Raw genomic sequence first — 21,248 nt, forward strand, 5'->3', positions numbered from 1 at the left:
CTGCCGAGATAACCTCTGGAAAGCCTTCGTGGTCTCGCCGAAAAATAACTCGTCGAGTGCCGGGTAGGGGACGGTTCAGATGCATTCGTTTCTTCGCTTCGGTGCCTTGCAAAAGACAAGCTTTTTTCGAGACGCGCCCTAACGAGTCGGATTCCATCCAATCGTCGTAAAGCGACTGTCGTTGACACGGTAGCTTGGATATGCTGCGTTATTTGAGATCTTTCTCAAATACACTTTGTTCGGATGACGCGCCACCGTGGGGTACATACAGTGTGTTGTTCAGTCAATGAGAATCGCTGAATTTCATGTTGTAACGGGGAATACCTGTGCTTTTCGGCGATCTCGCGTGACGAATTATTTTCAACAGTTAAGAGCTTTGTAGATTGGCACTGCCGAGATTTGGCGGCGTAAAAAATGTGCGTAAATTAAAACAAACATTCCAGTTGCATTGGTTCTGTTGCGCGCGGACTCACTAAAAATAGCGTTTACATGTTTGTATTTATTCCAAAGATGGTAGAATGCTTTCTCAAAGGTCCCGAGAACTTCCTTTTGCCACAAAAAACAACAACGATAAAACGCAGCAATTTAGTTGCAACCAGTGTAAGGAATTGCCCCCACGCAGGCTGCCACAGCACACCGACGAGAAGGCCCACAGCCCAGTGCACTCGAGCAACACTGGCGTCCCGAGACCAGGGATGCGTGCTCTAAACCGCCTGGTTCGAGACTGCCGCTAGAAAAGTCTACAGTCACTGAAAAGGTGAGAATGGCAGGCGGGAACATCAGTTGTTCTACCCTCAGCTTCCCACCTTCGACAATTGTTCTCACGCTGTCAGCGACCATGGGGGTATATACTGAGCAAGCCAGGACGTACCGTCCTTCCAGTCGTCCATGGAGCGCAGGTAGGTCAGGGCGTCCTTGTCGTCCTCTTCCAGCAGTTTCTCCTTCTGAGTGTCCTCCTCCTCCAGCTCCCTCGACGCCTTCTCAGGGTCGGCAGCCCAGTCCTGCAGGCTCCAGCTGCGCACGCGTCCACCTTCGTTTACGTTTCCTTCCTCGTTGCACATCTCTGTGCAACTTCGAGGAGTTCCGAGTTCAGCATTGTCCCGGCCTTCCTCCGCGTTCATGCAAGAATTGCGCTGTTACTGCAAGCGGAGAAACACTAGGGTAGCGAAAGCTCACTCTGCAAAACCCGGTGTTCAATCCCCAACCCCGTCCACTTCAATCTAGGCTACCATTGTACTGATGTGCAGATGTATAATACTGCTGCGCAATTCACGTTGGAAGATTATAGGTTAGCAGTCGTATACAGCACTGGAGAAATTTCTCACCTACGTCTGAGGCACCAGATGCCCATTGAGGCCAACTTACCTCCTGCCGTCAAAACAAATACACAACGCAATTACCCTTTGCTGTGAACGGGAAGAGGGAAGAAGAATGTTCAGAGATTTCCTCACAGAGGTTCCTGGAGACCTTAGGAGCCTGATACTACTACTATGAAGAAAACAAATATGACTGTTCTAACTACTACGACAACTGCAGCATGAGCAATCTAAACTGCATCGTTGGGAACCTTTGCTTGACGCTTCCTACCTCTACGCAGGAGGCTCACCCCAATAGAAGAGCCCTGCGATAATAACAGTTTGATCATCCGCAACAGATCCGCATCCGCATAGGTACTTTGTATTCGCATCCGAACCGCATCTGTTAAATCTGGAAACACATTTGACCTGCAATCCCCATTAGAAGAGCCCTGCCCTCATAACAGTTTGATAATCCGCACCAGATCTGCATCCATACTTTGTATTCGCATCCGAACCGCATCTGTTAAATCTGGAAACACATTTGACCTGCAATCCCCATTAGAAGAGCCCTGCGCTGATAACAGTTTGATAATCCGCACCAGATCCGCATCCATACTTTGTATTCGCATCCGAACCGCATCTGTTAAATCTGGAAACACATTTGACCTGCAATCCCCATTAGAAGAGCCTGCGCTGATAACAGTTTGATAATCCGCACCAGATCCGCATCCGTACTTTGTATTCACATCCGAACTGCATCTGTTAAATCTGGAAACACATTTGGCCTGCAATTTTGGGCATTCATTGCACATCACAAAATCAAACGAGAATGAAAAAAACAACTACATCTGGATGGTACCTCACAAGCCGTTTGCTAATTTTCGCACAAAGAACTCTTCAAGTCGGAATACGGGGAAAGTACCGTATTTGCACAAATATAACGCGAGTATTTTTTCAAAATTACTTGCTCCGAAACACACCTCGCGTTATATTCGGAATCGAGTTCAGCCACAAGGCGTGCGAGTCTGGAGAAAGCCAGGGGAGAAAGCCATCCCTCAGGCTCAATGAAAAATATCCGGTGGGAAAAGAAATGGGGGTGTGGAAGGGAATTTATTAGCTGTTGGGCCACGTGAAGGGGCGAATAGAAAATATAAAAAAGCATTTTTATCGCTTCTGTGTTTGTACAACACGCGCACGCCGCAGAAACTCAGCGCGCGCGCGTGCCATGCAGGAATGCGGGCACTGGCCAATTCGAGACAAGCCAAGCTAAGACCACCAACCGCGTTTACGCAGTTTAGGCAATCGTGCAACACGGGGCATTTGTTTATGCAGAGGGACCAGAATAAGAAGTGTGATCGTGTACCGGATTCAGCAGTCTTTTTTTCTGCCTGCACATTGTTTAGTTTCTGCTCCAGGGTGATCTGGTGTTGGTGCTTCTGCTTCGTGCCTCGTTTGGATTGTGGGCTGCCGAGGAGCTCACACAGAAGAAAACGGAACTACCACTTATCTGCATCGTCGCCAAGTGGATTGGAAACGGAAGGACCTGAGCAGTGAGGATGAGTGCAGTCAAAACATAAACTGAGATTTCTTCTATTTCCATTGACTTTTCACATCTGCTATGCCCTTGAGTGCAAGAAATTGACACGTCCTCGATTCGCATTATAATAGTAATAATTTTTCTTTCCCTTTTGAGGGCATCAAAACCCGCCCTCGCGTTATATTCGTGGTCGCGTTACGTTCGTGCAAATACGGTAATTTCATTGCTTTCTGTTTTATGATATTTATATTGTAAGCAATCATCCTTCCAGAGACACTTTGCGTCACTGGAAAGATGACCGCAGTTATGAGATCGTCCTGGGAGTCTGCAACACACTGCCCAAAAAATGGACTAAAAAAAACTTTTAATTTTTTTTTGTTATTTTAGCACTTCAGCAGACACAAATTTTCTACACTTGAAAACTTACAAAGAACATACTAGTAATATTGTTTCATTTTATTTAGGTCAAACAATAGAAAAGTGGGAGAGGGAATGCGGTTACGCAGTGCAGCGAAGCCCTCGTAAATATGTATGTGGCAAGACGAAAGTACACCGCTAGGAAAATATTGCACTACACATATTCAATAATGGCAGCACCTCCTATTGGTTTCAGTTATAAATGCGAATCCGCAACTGCATGCTCTGAACCACGCAGCCAGTTGCCAAACATGGAGAAAAAGAAAATACACACGCCACACAGGGAAGGAGGCTTCTACTTTCTTGTGATTTGTACGTTTTGGGTTTTCTGTGCCCCAAGGAACGTTTTCCACTCTTTACCTGCCAAACAAGAACACACTTTCCCGGGACAGTTGACGCCCCTGCAGTTTTGACTTTTTCTGGGAACACCCCACCCCCATTTGCAGCTAGAAAAAACACCCTAAAGGGACCTTTGGTGCGAATCGAGCATTTCTCAAATTTCAAGCGATTTTCAAAACAAATTCCTTCCCAAGTGGCACCTTTTTTTTTAAGAGAGCGATTTGCTCCCACAAAATGTTCAATGATGCACTTCATAGTATGACTCACTCATTCGCTCTACACACTGCAGTCGCACGCATTTACGAGCCGCCTCGGCAAAACACAGATCCGGACCCGCAGGTATCCGAGTCTGACCTGCATCCGCAGCCCCCGACATCTGCATCCGATCCGAAATCTGCCAAATCTGATTAATTCTTGTCCAGATCCACCAGCTGACTGCGGATATCGATGATCTACGTGTGATTCACAGATGTGCAGCCCTAACGGGCTCTACCCGTTAGGACTGCTCGAATAAGACGGAGCTGTACAATGTGGGGTGAGCTGGGAGCCAACAGCCCTGTCTTTACAAACGAGGTGCATAAGGTTGTACTTCAAACAGTCTTGTAGACATTACTAGAAAAAAATTGATTACAATTACAATTACCCTCAATTAAAAAGTATTCAACTACATTACTTGATTACCTGAGAGAAAAAGTAATCGGCCGATACTTAAAAAGGCAAACTTTACCTCTCCGATTACTTCAGATTTCTGAAACGGCAGATTTTTCTGCCAATTCGAAAATGAGCCTTTCGCGCTGTCTCTGATTGGATTATGATCACCGGATGAAAAACTACTCATCTTAATCCGCTACTTTGGTAGACCATCCCAACGTCAGAGGATTTGTTAAAGAACTCTTTGGCACAAAACTTGTGGACATAAAACCGCCATAAGAAAGGGGAGGGGAAACACTCTTTTGTATGAACCTGGAGGGTGAAAGAGGAGCCACTATGGACAAAAAAGCTATATTTAGGGAGCTCAATTTACTGTCGAGACCGGTTATAACGAAATAGCGCTACAGCAAAGTGACAACAATTTCCCATTCCCATTTCAGTGATGTGATTGGCCAAAGCCATTTTGGAGCACCTTTTGGAGCAGCCAAAACAGTGTTTTGGAGCAGCAAATGTGGCCTTTGGAGCAACCAAAACAGTGTTTTGAAGCAGCAAAAGTTTTTTTTTTTTTTTTTGAGCAGCCAAGACAGTGTTTTGGAGCAGCAAAAGTGGCTTTTAGAGCAGATATTGTTAGAATAATAAAAATATTCGTTTGAAGTGCTGTACAAACGAAGGGCACTTTGTGTTGTGTTTTGACGTGACGTGTTGTGACGGAACTGGCTGCTTTTTTACTGCTGAGAGATCCCAGAAGTGTACAGTGCTGTAGTCATTGCCTAGGAATTCCGAAAAACCGCTTGCCACCGTTTTACTGGTTCCCAACGTGTCAGATTTTCGTCAAAAGTAAGCAAACGTAAAACAATGGATTGCAAGCGTCCCGGCTGGTGCTTCTTTTGTGTAACCATGTTCGCATGCACGTAAGGGCAACTTCGGCAGGCTTGCAGTTGCGCGTGCGTCGTCCCGCAAGCGACAATAGCTGTTCGATCAAAACCGAAACCATGCCACTCCGCTCCGTCGCCAACTGATTCCCAAAATTGTATGCAAAATATAACTGTGGAGCATACGAAAAAAAAAAAAAAAACAGTCCATCAGCACGCTTGCCAGGTCAGCAAACAAGGTACAAGTTAAAAACGCACGCACGCACGCACGCACGAACGAACGAACGAACGAACGAACGAACGAACGAACCAGAGCGCATCGATACAAGACATAGCGAGCCAGGGTCAGGAAGTTCTTCGAGCGCTATGAGCAACGACTGAACCCGGGACAAACAAGCGCGCTGTGTGGGTTCAGCGTGCAGACATTGCCTTCTTTGCTTTAGCTCACTTCTCTTCACCAACTTCCTTCTGAGGCAGATTTTTCACGTAACGGGGTCCCTCCAAAGAAAGCCCACCGAGAGAAACCTAGGTGATCAATAATTCTACACAGCTGTATTTGAGTTAGAGGGATTTGTATGATTTAAACAAGAACAAGAATGTTGATGAACATATGGCGACACTTCGTTTAATTTTAGAAAGCGACATATCTGCAGCTACGATGGCAACACCCGACGTCGCGGGACCACGGTGACTGAACCAAATATAGTTTTCCCACGCCCGGTGCTTTCAGGAGCGAGTGCTTCAGCTCGCAAAGTAACTCCCGCAGCGTAAAAATGTGGCTTCGTTTCACAGCACGACGGCATGGCTGGTACCCGGCACGATAGCGTTCGAGCGTCCGCACACACCCGCGTCTATCGTCCCAAATATATATATAAAATATGAGAGACGAGACCCACGAGACGACGAGAGCGTGAAACGCAAGACGGTGGGAAAACCATGCAAGACTGGATGCACAATTCATGCAGGGTACTTTGTGTCGGGCGGCCGCTTGCGCCACATAACACACGCATGGTCCATTTCGGTACTCAGTTTAGTTTCGGTTTTGAAAGGCGACCAGTCTTTTGGCGCAGGTTTGGCGCAGATTATCTATATTGTGGCAAAATGTAGCAGGATGTAGCAAGGTTAGCCCCTTGGCGCAGTTTGGCGCAATTGGCGCAGCAATCACATCACTGCATTTGCAACTTTTTAATGCATTTGTGTCTGTTTTGAGTGAAGGAAACTAAGCGGCTCCTGTAGATACAGCAAAAAAAAAATGCAATACCATAAAAAAAAAAATTGCAAAGTTTTAAAGTTTTTGGATTGCTGCACTTTGGTGCTGTAGCCAAGAAGCCACCCAGGACAGGCTGCAGAAGATGCTGGAAAGGCCGCCGGCGGCAGACTCTGCAATGTCGTCTGCTGCTCGCTCCTAATTCGGGAACCAGCTTTACCGCATCACTCGCGGAGAAGCCGTCGTGGCATGCCGATAGGGGTGTTTGAAACGCAAGAGACAACGTACCGGCCAAGGTGACGGAGACAGCCTAGATTTAAGGGACGGAGCAGTAAGTATGCCTGCATCTGATTGTTGCGTGTCCAGTGTAGCGAGGAAACTGGGCGGAGAGGCGGACATGTTTGCAAAAGCCGAATGCTTTTGAGTTTGGACTCCTTGTACGCAGCAGCTCGTTTTGCAAACACGGTCCACAAATCATGTGAGCCTGATCAAGCAGTTGCCCCATCTCTTAAATCTAGGCTCTCTATATCGACGACAGACAAGCTTGAGTGCGAATTTGGTGCCGTGTGCGCTTCTTTCTTTGCTTCGTGATCCGTGTCGGCGTGTTGTCGATGAGGTTGCTCTTGCGCGAAAGCCTACTTCGCTCCAGCCCCGATTCAGCGAATCATCGCCACTCAACGATGGAGTGTCCCGGCATTGCCGGCACCTCAACAGGTAAGACAAAGGCAATCTCCTTGAATCAAAAGCGTGCCATCCTCGACGAAGTGCGCATAAACGTAAAGAATGCCATCCACAGCCAGCGTCCTCCGCTGGGCCGTAACAGCTGTCGACACGGTCCGTACATAGCAGGATCTTTTTTCGATTGCAGCTTCTCACAGTTGGCGAGAAGCGTCTTTGATCTAGCAGAGTACAGTGAAACCCGTTTATAACGAACAGCATGAAACGCTACGATCAGTTCGATATAGCAAGTAGTTCGATATAGCAAAACCCATTTGCAAAACCCAGCTATGACTTTTTCGACGATTAAATATTGATCTTTAAATCGCTGCAGCCACCCAGATCCAGCGGTGAAGCCCTCAACATTCAGGAGGGATGCAAAATCTCTAGCCTTGCTTTGCAACATCGGTCCTCAGACGGGCAGGTTCCGCGCACGAATGTCCCAAAAACCATTAGTACAGCGCTTTTTCCACCTTGTCGTATTCTGGCTTGCGGATGCGCCTGCTGTCCGCGTTTGGCTGTTCACGGGCCTTGTCTCAGATAGCAGACTTGTTTTTAAGAATTGTACTCAGCGTACTTCTGGGGATCTTGTAGGCGGCGGCAACGTCTGATTTCTTTTCGCCGTGCTCCACACGACTGATGATGTCGAGCTCGTTGGAAAGTGGCAGAGCCTGCCGCTGCTTCGTCATCATTTCGGGCGTGAGCTAGCTGGCCCGCACAGTGAACAGAAAGTGCAATGGGGACAAGAAAGAAAACAAACGACGACCAAATTAACGAGAAGGAAGGAGGGAGTGAGAGAGAGAGAGCTTTGCCTGTGGTTGACACTTTCAACGGCATGTGACAATGCTTTGGAATCTGAAATGCAGTAGGCTTATTGTGTCAAGCCCCAAGTGAACGCGCAAGGTGAGGAGGGTCAAACTAGAGTGCCTTCAAATTCTCTTCGGCGGGACATGAAAGCCCCCTAAGTCAAACTAAAGTGACTTTAGGTGAAACAGGGCGCGAAGGGAGAGGAGGCGAGAACTTCTCTTTCTTTCTTATCTCTTCGCTTCCGCCTTGTAACGACGCGCTAGAAAGATTTTTTTTTTTTTAGCTTATCTCCGTTTTTTATTTGTTTTTCTTCGTAAGCAATCGCTTTGCACCTAAAAGATTTTTTTTCCGTGCCCCTTCAGAATCGCTTTTCTTCGCTTATTTTTGTTTGCAGCTCGACCTTTTGGAATTTTTTTTTCTCTCCTACACTTTTTCGGGCAAGGCATTGGCTGAAAGACGATTGTTTCCGTGTTTTTGGAAGCCTTCCCAGGGGAAAAAGTTCGATATAGCCAATATGTTGTTCATTGTAAAAAGTACTTTTTACATACATTTTGATTTAAATTTTTCTTGAGTTTGATATCGACAATAATTCACTGTATGTGGGTTCGTTCTAAACGGGTTTCACTGTATACATGCAGGGAAGCCTCAACCACTTTCTGCAGGCTCGATAAACATCTGCCCATGACAGCCAGTGTTTTTTTTTTTTTTTTCATGTTATTTGTATGAGCTCATATATAACGAAGAAGTGAATATAGCGAAGGGATTTCCGACTCCCGTTTGCTTCGTTATAACCGGTCTCGACAGTAAGTCGCAGTTTGCTTGAAGGAACGTTCGCACTCGCTTGTGCCATGCCCGCACAACTTTCAACTCAAAAACACCGAAAACTTGTAATTCAGGAAACGGCGCATTCTTGTGGAATGCCGCCCACTTATCCTACATAACAGTAAGAGATTATGTTTTTGTCACACTTGACCTGTGACATTATTTGCTTTGGTTTTCTCGGAGGGCACCAGAGTGTAGAGATGCTTTGAGCAGGAGTTAAATTTGTTTTAGGAGAGGGGAGAGCACTTTAAACAGTGAATGAAGATGCAAATGCAATATTAACCATCAACCTTTGTACTAAAAGGCTTTTGTCGATAAGTCAGACTTCACTGCGCCAGGTTGAAACCCAAAAAACCACTATGTAAACTGACCAGACAAAAGGCTTGACCTCCTTTCGTACAGCTCGGTAACAACAGTTTCATTGTTTGTTGTTTGATAGCATGGACATATCGCAGCAAGTTTAGTTTGAACTGTGGTAACTAAGGGGTCGTAAACTCGCAACCAGAGGGGGGAAGGGTTGAAAAAATAGTAATGTTTAAAAGTCATTTTATTACTTCTGAAAGCAATCAAATATACTCCTGTGATTATGACCTAATCAAATGATTAAAAACATACTCCATAAAGTAATCAATATTTGATTACTTCAGTGTTGGGTAAAGTACATCTAAAAAGTACTTAAAGTAATTTACAAAGTAAATGAGCAGTTATGCACTTCAAGTAAAGTATGGTAGAACATTGTTAATATGTTTCTCAGGGGACTGCGAGAAAATAACATAATCTGGGAAAACATAAACAACTAGAAGGCAAACAAGGGCTGCGAGCTCGGCGGGACCGGCGGTTTTGAGCATAAAAACCGGGAGAATGTAAAAACCGGGAATGTAGGTATTGCCACGCGCATCTCCTAGCAAGTGCGCCTGTGGCCGAATGGTTATCGTGCTTGGCTCCCATGCAAAGAACCGAGGTTCGATGCCTGGGAGCGGACGCACCTTTCTGTTATTTCTGTAAATGCAGCGTTCTGGTAAATTCGAGAACCCTGTTAGTTAATCGAGGTCCAAAATGTTTTAAGCATCGAACCTTCTACGCCGATTGTTCTAGAAGCCCACGCGTGCACATGAGGGGCTCCCTCTGCATGGGGAGGCAGAGTTGGTGTTGCGATCGATCCTGCTGCTACGCAGACCTCGACGCCCGCGATGCAGTGCTGTTATCTTCCATTTCCTTTTTGGTTTGGCTTGAGTTTGCCACATTAAATGTTTAGTTTCTCCAGTCATTCCGCCCCACTGTTTGTCATTCGTGACAGTGTCAACCAGCTTCTACTGTAGTAAGCACACTGGGCACCGTGGACTCGTAGTAAAGTACCATAAATACAATGTACTCTCAAAGTAAAGTACAATTACCTATTTAACAACCGTTCATGATGCCATTTCAATTATAGTGTTCTGTTTTAGTTATTTTCAAACTGGCACGCTCCTTGAAACGAGCGAGGCCCTGACACGGTGTCGTCGTTAGGAAGAGTCTGGGGCAGTGACGACGCGAGCGAAGGTGCAAGTTTCCCCGGCGTTGTTGAACGGTGAAGAAAGGGTGTAATGTTGTTGTTCGGTGACGAGCGGAGAGGGGGACGCACAATCTTCCCCCTTCACTCCATACAGCCTTGTTTGCCCTGTGGCAAGTCCTTTCCGCTAAACTAAAAGGGGCATTGGGTGCAAGCACACCCGACGACGAGGCGACACGTGCCGAATGGGACAAGAAGTGTACGTACGGTTTGACGGCGTTGCCTGCCTCTTCCTGCTGGGCGTGCTCTGGGTAGCGCTTGGCGTAGAACTCGTCCACGGTCATGCTGGGGATGCTGGGGTAGCCCACCCCGTACACCTGCTTCTGCAGCTCGTTCTTGGTGATGATGATGGGTCGCAGGGGCTGCACAAATGTGCACCACACGTATGTGTACTGTCACCATCCTATCTACCCGCCAATCGAAAGTCAGACCGGTTGCAGTGGGAAGTTAATGAAAGAAACCCTGAAAGATACCCCACCCCCAAAGATAATCCGCCTGCCATACAACGTTTTTTCGTGACATTTTTTTTAAACATTACTTTTACCTCACGGAACTGAGTCCTACAACTAGGGTTCCGCGTTTTCGAAAAAATCTGTACAAATCTGAAAGTCAAGCGCTAGTAACTTTTCTGTCAAATTGGATTTATCCAAAAAAAAAACTCTGAATTTCAAGGTCACAACAAATTCTAAAAAACAAAAAAAATTTTTTTTAAAAAGCTTTATAAGGGCGCACGCAGGATCAGTGGTTCTGAGGAGGTGCCACTTCAGTTTCCTTTGAAATCTCACACTACTGACAAAAAGGATTTCCCTCTTAGCTTATAAACATTCCTTCAAAACAAGAATACCATTTTTTTTTTTTTTTTTGTTTTGAAAGTGTAATACAAACTTACTTACGACTTTTCAGATAATTGGGAATCTAACAAAAATAAAGTCTGATAAACCCCAAATTTTTAACGAACCATCAACTCTGAAAGACACCTTCCGAATTTCTTGAGAAATAAACTTCGAAAACAGAGAATCCTAACTACAACACATGCCGCGTTAAAAATAAAGGGCCCTATTGGGGTTGGCCAGTGCAACGCTGGCACGTCACCCACCCACCTGCGACTTCTGTGGCACTGGGGCCCGCCGGGACTGGGCTCCCTCCGCCTTCATCTGGGCCATGTACTGCAAAATAGGCTTCTCCTCTGAGCCCCGAAAAGGAATTGCATGAGACCCATTAGCCCCGATGGGGGAACACTTGCGGGCAGTGGTGCTACAAGACAGTGTCAGTGGGACCTTAAAACAATTTCTAAAGGGACTTGGACAATTTCTAAAAGGGCTATGAAACAATTTCTCATGGGACTCCATAATTTTTTAAGAGGGACTAAAACAACTTATAGGAATGCTGAAATATTTCTGAAAGAGGCTCATACAATAGTTAGTGGAACCCCAAAAGAGTCTCTAAAAGGACTGAAACAACTTGTAGGGACTCCAAAACAATTTTCGAAGAGACTCAAACAATTTATAATGGAACACTGAAACACTTTCTAACGAGAATCTGAAATGATTTCTAGAGGGACTGAAACAATCTCTGAAGGGGTTATGAGGCAATTTCTAAAGGAACTGGGACTACATCTGAAGGGACTCTGAAGGGATTTTCAACGAGACAAACAGTATTGAAAGGGACTCTGAAATAATTTCTAAAGGGACTGAGACTACTTCTGAGGGGACTTTGAAACAATTTCAGAAACAATGAAACAATTTCTAAAGGAACTCATAACAATATCTAGAGTAACTAAAGCAACTTTTACAGGGACTCTAAAATCATTTGTGAAAACTCAAAGAATTCTTTAAAGCACCCTGAAACAATTAGTTGAAGAAAGAATAAGATGATTTCTAAAAAGACTCTGGTACACATATAACACCCCATTGTTTCAAAGCAGCTTACGGTCCCTCTGCAAACAAAATCCGTCTGTCATCAGAACCTGAGGCCGTCTATAGTATCAACATATCACTAAGTCAAGAAGTTAATGGCTCAATACGGCTGCTTCAGATGTATCGCCTAAATGGTTTTCAGCCTCATTCACAACCCCAGTTGGGTTCTTAAGGCCTAAGAATAAGAAATTAGACCGTATGTTTTCGTGGGCATGTTACATTTGTTTTTGTAACATATCAATGAAGTATTACTCTAGAAATATTGTAAAATACGGAATGAACGGCCACCCAACTGAAAAGATAAATTGGAGAAAACATTGGGCGGGCGATTCTCATGAATCAGAAAGCAGAGTTTTACACATAAGAAATGTGCCAGCAATTGCTAAGAATGGTCAAAGTAAACCAAAGAATATATGAGCACATGCATTGAGCAGCAGCCTGCACCACCTAGCAAACAGTGGCAGCAGCAGTGAAAGACATGTAGACCCCATGTCTCCGCCACTGCCGGCTAAATGGCATAACCTGCATCATCGCCTTTGTTTTAAATTTTTCCATAGCGAGAGCGACCGTAGAGAAGAGGGCTGGCGACGAAGACAGAGCCAGTAAATAAAAACAACTTTGAAAACTCGCTTGTTGCAGTTCTTTGTTTCACGCACGCTTTATGAGTTTTTCGCTGTGCTGCATAGCGGTAAAATTAAGCTCACTGAATTACATTGGAGGGACAGCCAGCATTTCGTTTGACCTAGTGTGTTTCAGACTTTAGCCTATTCTATTTTAACCATAGGCATGGAAGCAGGAAGGAGTCCCACGTCGCATTAATTTGGTGAGGTGGGCAATATTTTTGCAGTTCAATTCAAGAATTCAGGGTATGCCTTCCCTTCCGCTTAATGCACTCCAATGAATCTTAAAAGTCTCTCATGGCAGAGAAGGCAGAAGGGATGATAGAATCACTATTGGGCGTTTCCATGTCAGTACACGCATGTATTTTATATTTATGTAAAAAATACATGTGAAAGCCACATTCTTGGGACTCTGAAATGATTCAGCTGTATGTGAACGCCATCACTAACTTTCTTACGAGATATAAAATTTCGAAGCTCCAGGCGCGGAGATTGTCAAGGTTTCACTTTGGTGCTTTGCAAAGTCGTCAATTTGCGCACTGAAGCATTCACATGATAATAATCTTTTTCTATTTATTTTATTAAAGGTTTACAACATGTACATAAAATATTAAACATTACAATAAAATATTTCTACGCACGAAAGAAGCTATGAAACATGTCAAGTAAACCTGTTTTACAGGCACATTCACAAATTATTTACCAACAAACTACTTCATATAAAATGTTGCAAAATATATCAAGTGACCATTTTTAGGTACACTTTACACAATATATAAAAATGTATGCTTAGCCGTTATTGTAGATCTTGTTATAAATGCAGAAATGCAACTTATTTTTCTATTGTGATTGCAAAACATTGAGTAACATATGACTTCCTTAAAGGGAAACTGAAGCTGTTCAGTAGCCTCTCGGATCAATAATATTGAGATTATATTTAAATTTGGTGCACGGAGGATCCAGATATTAATTCTCAAATTACCACTCAGCCTGTCCTTCCAGGGGCGTGACGAGGTATTAGGAGTTTTCGGCATCTCCACTCTCGCGCATCTTCAGCGCGTATCAAAGCTATACACGCACACTCTCGCTCTTTTGAAAAAGGTCACAGAAAGATGTCATGACTGGTGCCAGTGCAGGGGAATATACCTGAAAAGCTTGCAATCGCACACGCTGCCCACACGAGCGACACACGCTTGGCGGTCCAAAGATCTCAGTATGATGTCACGACTGGTCGGAGGTTTTTCGTGTTTCCTCACAATTACAGTTACATCTTCGGGAAAACGAAAATGATATTCAGATTCACAGGATAAAAATATGCCAGAATTCACCTCAAACTTGTTTTCTTCAAAAAGTGTTTCAGCTTCCCTTTAAGAGGAAAAAGACAACAAACCTTCACTCAAATCACGGTAGCCTATCTTCGTTATAGGGGCTTGACCATATGACGTCGGCTCCAAAGGAACATATTCTAGAACCGACAAAGACTGTACAGCGACACTTCTCTGTCGCTGTTTCTAGCTTAGATTTCTATTTGCGTTTCCCTGTGTTGCCTCCTAAGACCCCAAAGACCCATTAAAAGACATCTAAATTGAGTATTTATTCAAAGCACCTTAAGTGCATGCCTTAATCTTTATAATGGAAAGAGAGGGGGTGGGATTTAATAGTTTTTGTAGATGCCAACCATGTTTTTAATTGAAATGGTACCTTAAAGATTATTATTTATTATTGTTTCTACAAGGGGAAGAGTCGGGAAGCTCGTAGAAAATATTTTACTCAAGATTTGCCGTCACTTTTCTTGAATAACCCAAGGAAATTTTGGAAGCTGGTTAATCCAAAAGCCAGTGCTGCACTTCACTTAACTGATAACGGGAACATTGTATCTGTGGAAGGGTGAGCTTTGCTGTTGAATACGACTTTTGGTGCCGTGTTTACTGATGAACCACTGGGGGAAACCTCTCCTTTTCCTTCGTATTCAAACGATAACATGCGTAACGTAAACATTACACCGGACAGCCCTCTTAACCTTATTAACAGCTCTAAACTTTCTACATCCGCTGGTGAAGACGGCATTCGCTCAAAATTATTGATGTGTACTAAGGACAATAGCTGTGTCATACTATCCAAAATATTTTCCCAGTCATTACTAGAGGGTAGGCTGCCCAATGATTGGAAAATCGGACGGGCCGTTCCCGTCTTCCAAGGGTGGTGATAGATCATCTGCTAATGACTACAGGCCAATATCTATAATCAATGTGTCATGTAAATTACTTGAACACAATCTATACCAGGGGTGGCCAAGCTGTGGCTCGCAAGCCGCATGCGGCTCTTCGTGTGTTAAAGTGCACCTCGCGGTTTGCTCCCCCACTATCCCCCCCCACCCCGCCTTCCTCCCAATAAGATGCCGACTCTTCAGACACTACTTCCCTCGCCTTGTTTTCACTGTAAAAAAACCTTCTTCGCGTGAGGGCTCTGAGTTTCATGGTAATGTGCTGAGCATACTGGTCTCGCTGCTGATAACAGCAGTGGTGCCCGCCGACAGTCCCTCGTTAACAAAAGGCCCAAGGAAGGTGGGGGGAAGGGGGAGGGATGCAAGGAAACCGAAATATAAAGCTAAGCTAAGGACAGCATTACTGTCTACACTCTACCACAGAACAGCACCGCTGTGCAGCCCTTGTCGGCTCTAAAAAGTCATTCTTCGGAGCCAACGTCATTGGGGCAATTCATTTTATGATGATAATGAGCTAGCTCGATTTGAGAGAATGTTTCTGGTCGTTTTTTTCTTCAAGAGGTCATACTTTACTCAATGTTTTGCCATCACAAGTTACTTTAAGTAGTAACTGCAAACGGTTATGAAGAGTTTTGAGAAAAATTAAAAAATGGAGTCTTTTTAAACACTGACATGCCATTTTGCCACATATACAAAAATCCATTGTGTTTCTGCATTAATAGCAAAACTAAAATAATATCTAAGCATATCTTTTTATGTATTCCTAAAATGCTTTTAAAGATGCTCATTTTGATACACTTTGTGCCGTATTATACGAAGCAGTTGTTGGTAAATAATTTGTGGATGCATCTCTAAAACGTGTTTACTTTACATGTAGCGTTCCTTTTTTTTGAGTAGAAATCATATATTGTAACATTTACTAATATCCTGTGTACATGACGTAAACCTTTCATAAAATTAATTTAGAACATTATTACTATATAACTGCATGCGTCGGTGTGAAATTGACGGCTGTGCAAAGTACCTTACGGCTGTGCAAAGTACCTTAGTGAAACATTGGCAATCTCAACACCTCGAAGTTGTCAATTTTAAATCTCCAGAAGAAAATTAGCTACAGCATTCACTAATAGCTGAATGTTCCTCCCAAGAACATGGCTCTCAGATATATTTTGTACATAAATATAAGAAGTATAACCCAAACTGTAATTGTATGATCTCACGTGGAAACACCCTATCCTAAGTCCTTTCCTAGCTTACCTTCAATGCTGCGTAGCTCCTCAATGGCATTGTTGACCCAGTACCTGAGAAGCACAAGGTAGTACTCCCGCTGGAAGACAAAGGATATTCGGAAGCTCAGTGTAAGACGCTAAGACCAGATAAATGACAACAAAGCACAGGAATGTGTTATCCATAACAAATCAGTTGAAAAACATGGCTCCGGAATAATGCTGTGCCTATGTTTATACAGCCGAAAGTTAGCCTGCCTCAGTGGGCGTCTGGCGTATCAGCTGTAGATGAGCAATTTAGCCAGCGAGGCACAACCACGAGTCGGGATCTTTAAGGTGCATAACGCAGTAGTGACAAACGACCGCATGCCAGTACGATGCTCATCCAGATTGATATGGGCAGCAGTGGGAGTTGAACCCAGGATCCAAAAGTACTGCAGCGCGAGCTTTCGCTCCACGTGCTCCGAGCTGGTGTGCGCTAGCCAACTCAGCCACCAATCCCCCTGACTCCAGAAGCTTTAACCCTTTAACCACCAAGTTATTTTCAAAACAAATCTACGAACTTTCCCAGATTTTTTTTTTTTTTTGCACATATTTTTTTTCTTATGTCGTTCTGATTTTGGAAATACATTACTTGATTGGTTTCTAAATGGTATTAACACAAAACTTTTAAAAGAAAAAGTTAATTTTTATGGAAGCTTTCCCCCAGTGCATGTAAGAGTAATAGAATAACACGTGCTGAAATGCGCAGTATTTATTTGAACATACGCACCATAACAAAAGATCAAGTGCCTAGACGTTTCTTCGTACTAGAGCTAACAAAGTTCCGTAAGTAATGATTCCTTGCAAAATTATTAGCGCAAGGAACACCATCATCTCTTCGCGGTCCACCGGTCTCCATGAAGAACCCCGCGCTGCAAAATGCGGGACCGCGTAGCGGTTTGTCTCTGTCAGAATGAGGTCGACAAGGTCCCAATAAAAAAAAAACCTCGAACCAGCCGAGAATGTCTGTTTCGTCAGTGGGTTGCCGCAGAATACCAGGCACTGCACAAAATGGAAACCTCGGAGGCGCGGGTGGTGGGTTTTCAGTGTTAACGCGTTGCCACACTCAAACACTACCCAGCACGTCGTCTTCTTCGTCACTGTGGTCGTCGTATAAGTCTGTTTCGTATTCAAAATCCATGTCCAACTCACTTTCAGAGACAAATTCAATATCTTCATCGTCGCTACTGTTTGAACTGTCGCAAGAGACAGCCCATTTCCGAGGGCCGTTGCCGGCATCACTCAAGCGTGCTGCATATTTCTGATCATTGTTGCAAGGCTAGATACGTGCCAAAGGCCAAAACACGCTATATCCGTGCGACCTCTCCTGCCCTCCAGTGCTGAAAAATGAAACTAAAGCCGATGGATGAACCTGTCTAATGTTTGGCAGTGAAAGCAAACCATCATTTTGGCTAGACGAGTGTGACTCGTCTTTGGCGATATTGGTACAACCTTCCAAGACGAGTACAGCTCGGGCCGGGTGGTTAAAGGGTTAAAGGGATGCTGAACCGAAATTCGGATTTCACAAAATAAGTTTGCAGAAGTGTTCAACAGGGCGCCACAAACCACGAAACATCACTCATATAGCCATATCTCAAGCGGATGGCCGTATCTCTGGAAAAGAAAAGAGCAAATGAGGGAGAATGTTGACATCATGTAGTTGCAGAAGAGCTGAGAAAAAGAAGAAATGACCTTGCTCAGTTTCCTTTCCGCGCCGTCGCGGAGTCAAAGCGAAAGGAGGAGGAAATGATAATCGCGAGGTCACGTGTCTTTTCGGCCTTGTGTGAGCGCTCTCTTCTTTTACAAAAATACGATCCGTTAGAGATACCGCTTTACGAGCGCCGTTTTGGGATTTGTAGCGTCCCGCCTATCGATTCTGCGTTGTTTTCTGAAATGCACTTTTCGGTTCAGCACCCCTTTAAGTGTCCTCCCCTTCAAGATGACACCAGCTCTGAAACAAACAACTATCATCATCCTCAAATTATTTCCGCTATGGTTTTGATGATGGCCAACAGCTTTCAAACTACTTTAGATGCTTGTTTGTGGAACTGAATTATTTATTTAATTATTAATTACATACCCTTAAGTCCCAAAGGAATTACATGAGGGTGTAGTACAAGAACAAAAGAACATACTGCCCATTCTACATTAAGCGCCCACACCCAAATTTGTAAGATCTGAGGAAATATGCGCAGTACATTTATACGTAAGAATGATGACCGGACAAGCACCCATCCCCTATTTTTTCACGATTATCTCTAAATTTTGAGTGGGCGCTTGCCCGGTATTTTACGGTAGCACACATAATAATATGAACTTTGTAAAACAAAATAACTTAATCGCAACAAAACTTGTTACCGAAAAATAGCTGTTATATTAATAACATGCTTTTGCTGTGTATAGGTGTCAACATAAGAAGAGCATGTTCCACACATCACAGGAGTCACGACATGCAAAAAATAAATTATACGAGATAACTATATACTGATAGGACCCATTGCATGTTCCTATAATCCTGCTAAATGTGTTTTGAAAACAAAGCAATAGAAAACAAAGTCGTGGATAAATCAATTTGTATGCGAGACCCTTGGATCTGCCCCATTCGAAAAGGCCGCCGTGGTTGTTGGGTTGGTGATGTCAGCTGCCCAAAGCGTGGTGATTGGTTCGGCCAAACACAAAACGAGATGATTTATGTTTTTTAATCAGTTCATGTGAAGCGAGCATTAATCTTGATTCCAGAAACACGACTTTCTCCGATATAGATAACTGTGAAATTGTAGACGAAAATCAGGACTTCAATATTTATCGCTGCGACAGAAGACACCGGCATGGCGGCGGTGTTCTTATCAGTATTATAAAAGATATTCCCAGCCAACTTATATCAGTACCAAGTGTGCTGGAAATCAGTTTGGATGTTTTTAAAGGGACCATGAAGGCAATTTAATCTTTTTTTAAAAAGAAGGTGTTTTCAGAAGCATTGGGGTCCTGGCATGCCACACAATTTTTTCTAGAACGCTGTGACTCTTATTTCTGTACCTGCAAATAAATTTGCGAAACCGAAACAAACCATTCAGATTTCTTCCCTTTTTCGTCTCTGGAAAGAGAAGTGACGTCAGGGAGCACTGTCGGCATCGGTAGGATTTAGTGCACACTCAGTGTGGTTCCCGTGGTTCGCTCTAGTGCACGGCGGTCTGTGAAGAAAACCTGGAAGAAATGAACGACAACGCCGCGCTCGCAAACAAGTTTGAGCTCCCGTTCAGCAACCTCACGCCGACTGAACGGGAGATGCTGCTAAGGACGCAGAACTCTGGATTGGCGCTTTACGAGGGCGATCGGCAGTTTATGCAAACTAATGTCGCCCGATCGACCGCACGTCTTTAGCCGACATTTCGCGCAACCTACTACTGCACATAAATGCGGCATGATTGGTGAGACACCAGTTCGGAAAGCGAACACGAGACGACGCACGAAACCAAAACCAAGAGTCCGCCGCCCCCCCCCTTGTACCTCTTTTTCTTTCTTTGTCCATGGTTGCTCGATGCTTGTTACGCGCCCGAGGTAGCACTGCGGGATGCATTTACTTAGTGACAAACGGAGGGATCGCTTCAGATTATGCTTTGATACACGGTATGAAACCTATTAATTCCTAACTACAACTTCAAAAGATTATCCAACGTTCAAATAAACTTTTTTCATCACATCTCACCACCGAAATCGAAACCAAGAGCGCGTCTATCGTTTGAACCAATCGCCAGACGAGGAGCCCGTTGTCGTCACGCTTCGTCGGCGCACTTTAGTTCCCCTTTCTGCCACCGCCTCGGTGGGGTCTCAGGCATCGTTCCCGGCGCTATTATTACCGCGCCTGTTTGCTCGATAGGTGCGGCACCCAAACTTCTGTTCGGGCTAGAAGTTGGTCAACAGTATCTGAGACGTGCCCGACATCTATTTCAATCGTCGAATAAAACTTCGAAACTGCCTTCATGGTCCCTTTAAAGTTTTCCTTTAAGACAATACTCATAGGGGTTTATTATTGCCCTCCTGACGTATTATTGATTTTTACTGATTTACCTAGAGGATGATCCAGCTGCCTTGTCATGTTCCTATATTGATTGTCTTACGTTCGTTTCCCTTCAGAGATTTTAACTTCCCCAGTATAGATTGAAGCGGTGCTGCTCCCAATGCTGTCACAGGGACAAGTGCTCGTGCATTCCTAGATTTCTGTTTGACGTTTAATCTCACTCAGCTAGTTTTTTTTTGCCCCTAGTCATGGGCAACTCTTCTTAACACTGTAGATTTAATTATTTCTGATAACTCTACATTGGCTCATTCAATTTCCTGCCCAGATGGGTTAAGCGACTACGGAGCATTGCATTGTTTTCTTGATGTTCTAACCCCCAAGTGTATGTAGTATGTGGAAAAGGAATATGTTTGTACAATAAGCGTTACTCATTTAATTAATTTTTGTCTATTGGATTACTTTTCCTTGTATATCGTGGATTTTGAATCTAGAAGTGTTAAGGACAGTTGGCGTTTATTTCGCGAAAAGCTGCATGGTCTTACTATGCTCTACGTTCCTTGCGCCATACTTAAATCTCGTGCCTCGAGCCCATGGTTTACTCATTCACTTCGCTCCCTTTCCAACCGAAAGAAATGAGTTTTCCATACACTCAAATCTGTGAACATGCCAGAAACTTGGTTGCAATACAATGTTTGTGCCCAATAAGTACAAAACTTAGCTAAGTGAGCGTAAACTTAATTTCTTTTATAGTACATTGCTTCGTACGTTACAGACCAACCCCCGTCGATTCTGCTTTGTAATGAATCCTAAGCCACATTCTTTCATTAAGCTAGTTGATGCTTTTGATATTCCCATCCAGGATAATGAATGTGCATCTCTTTTTAATGATTGTTTTTCAAGTAATTTTACTGATCCCACATGTCCATCATGCCTCTCTCGTCTTACGGGATTACTTCCCAATTGATCCCATTATAATCGATTACAAT

The 21,248-nt window shown here is 44.0% G+C and overlaps 1 protein-coding gene across 1 annotated transcript in view; it reads right to left on the minus strand.

Moving 5' to 3' along the window:
* LOC121836116 (immunoglobulin-binding protein 1b-like) overlaps positions 1-21,248 on the minus strand; it is an 89,318-nt gene that overhangs the window by 16,464 nt on the left and 51,606 nt on the right. Inside the window, exons 6-9 of the mRNA XM_042290858.1 lie at positions 16,234-16,303; positions 11,317-11,402; positions 10,424-10,578; positions 872-1,014 (exon numbers count right to left, since the gene is read on the minus strand). Of these exons, the coding sequence (XP_042146792.1) occupies positions 872-1,014; positions 10,424-10,578; positions 11,317-11,402; positions 16,234-16,303 (454 nt within the window). The remainder of the gene's footprint in view (positions 1-871; positions 1,015-10,423; positions 10,579-11,316; positions 11,403-16,233; positions 16,304-21,248) is intronic.

The sequence above is a fragment of the Ixodes scapularis genome, unplaced genomic scaffold (genome assembly GCF_016920785.2).
Source record: "Ixodes scapularis isolate PalLabHiFi unplaced genomic scaffold, ASM1692078v2 PGA_scaffold0__279_contigs__length_252992795, whole genome shotgun sequence".
NCBI lineage: Eukaryota > Metazoa > Arthropoda > Arachnida > Ixodida > Ixodidae > Ixodes > Ixodes scapularis.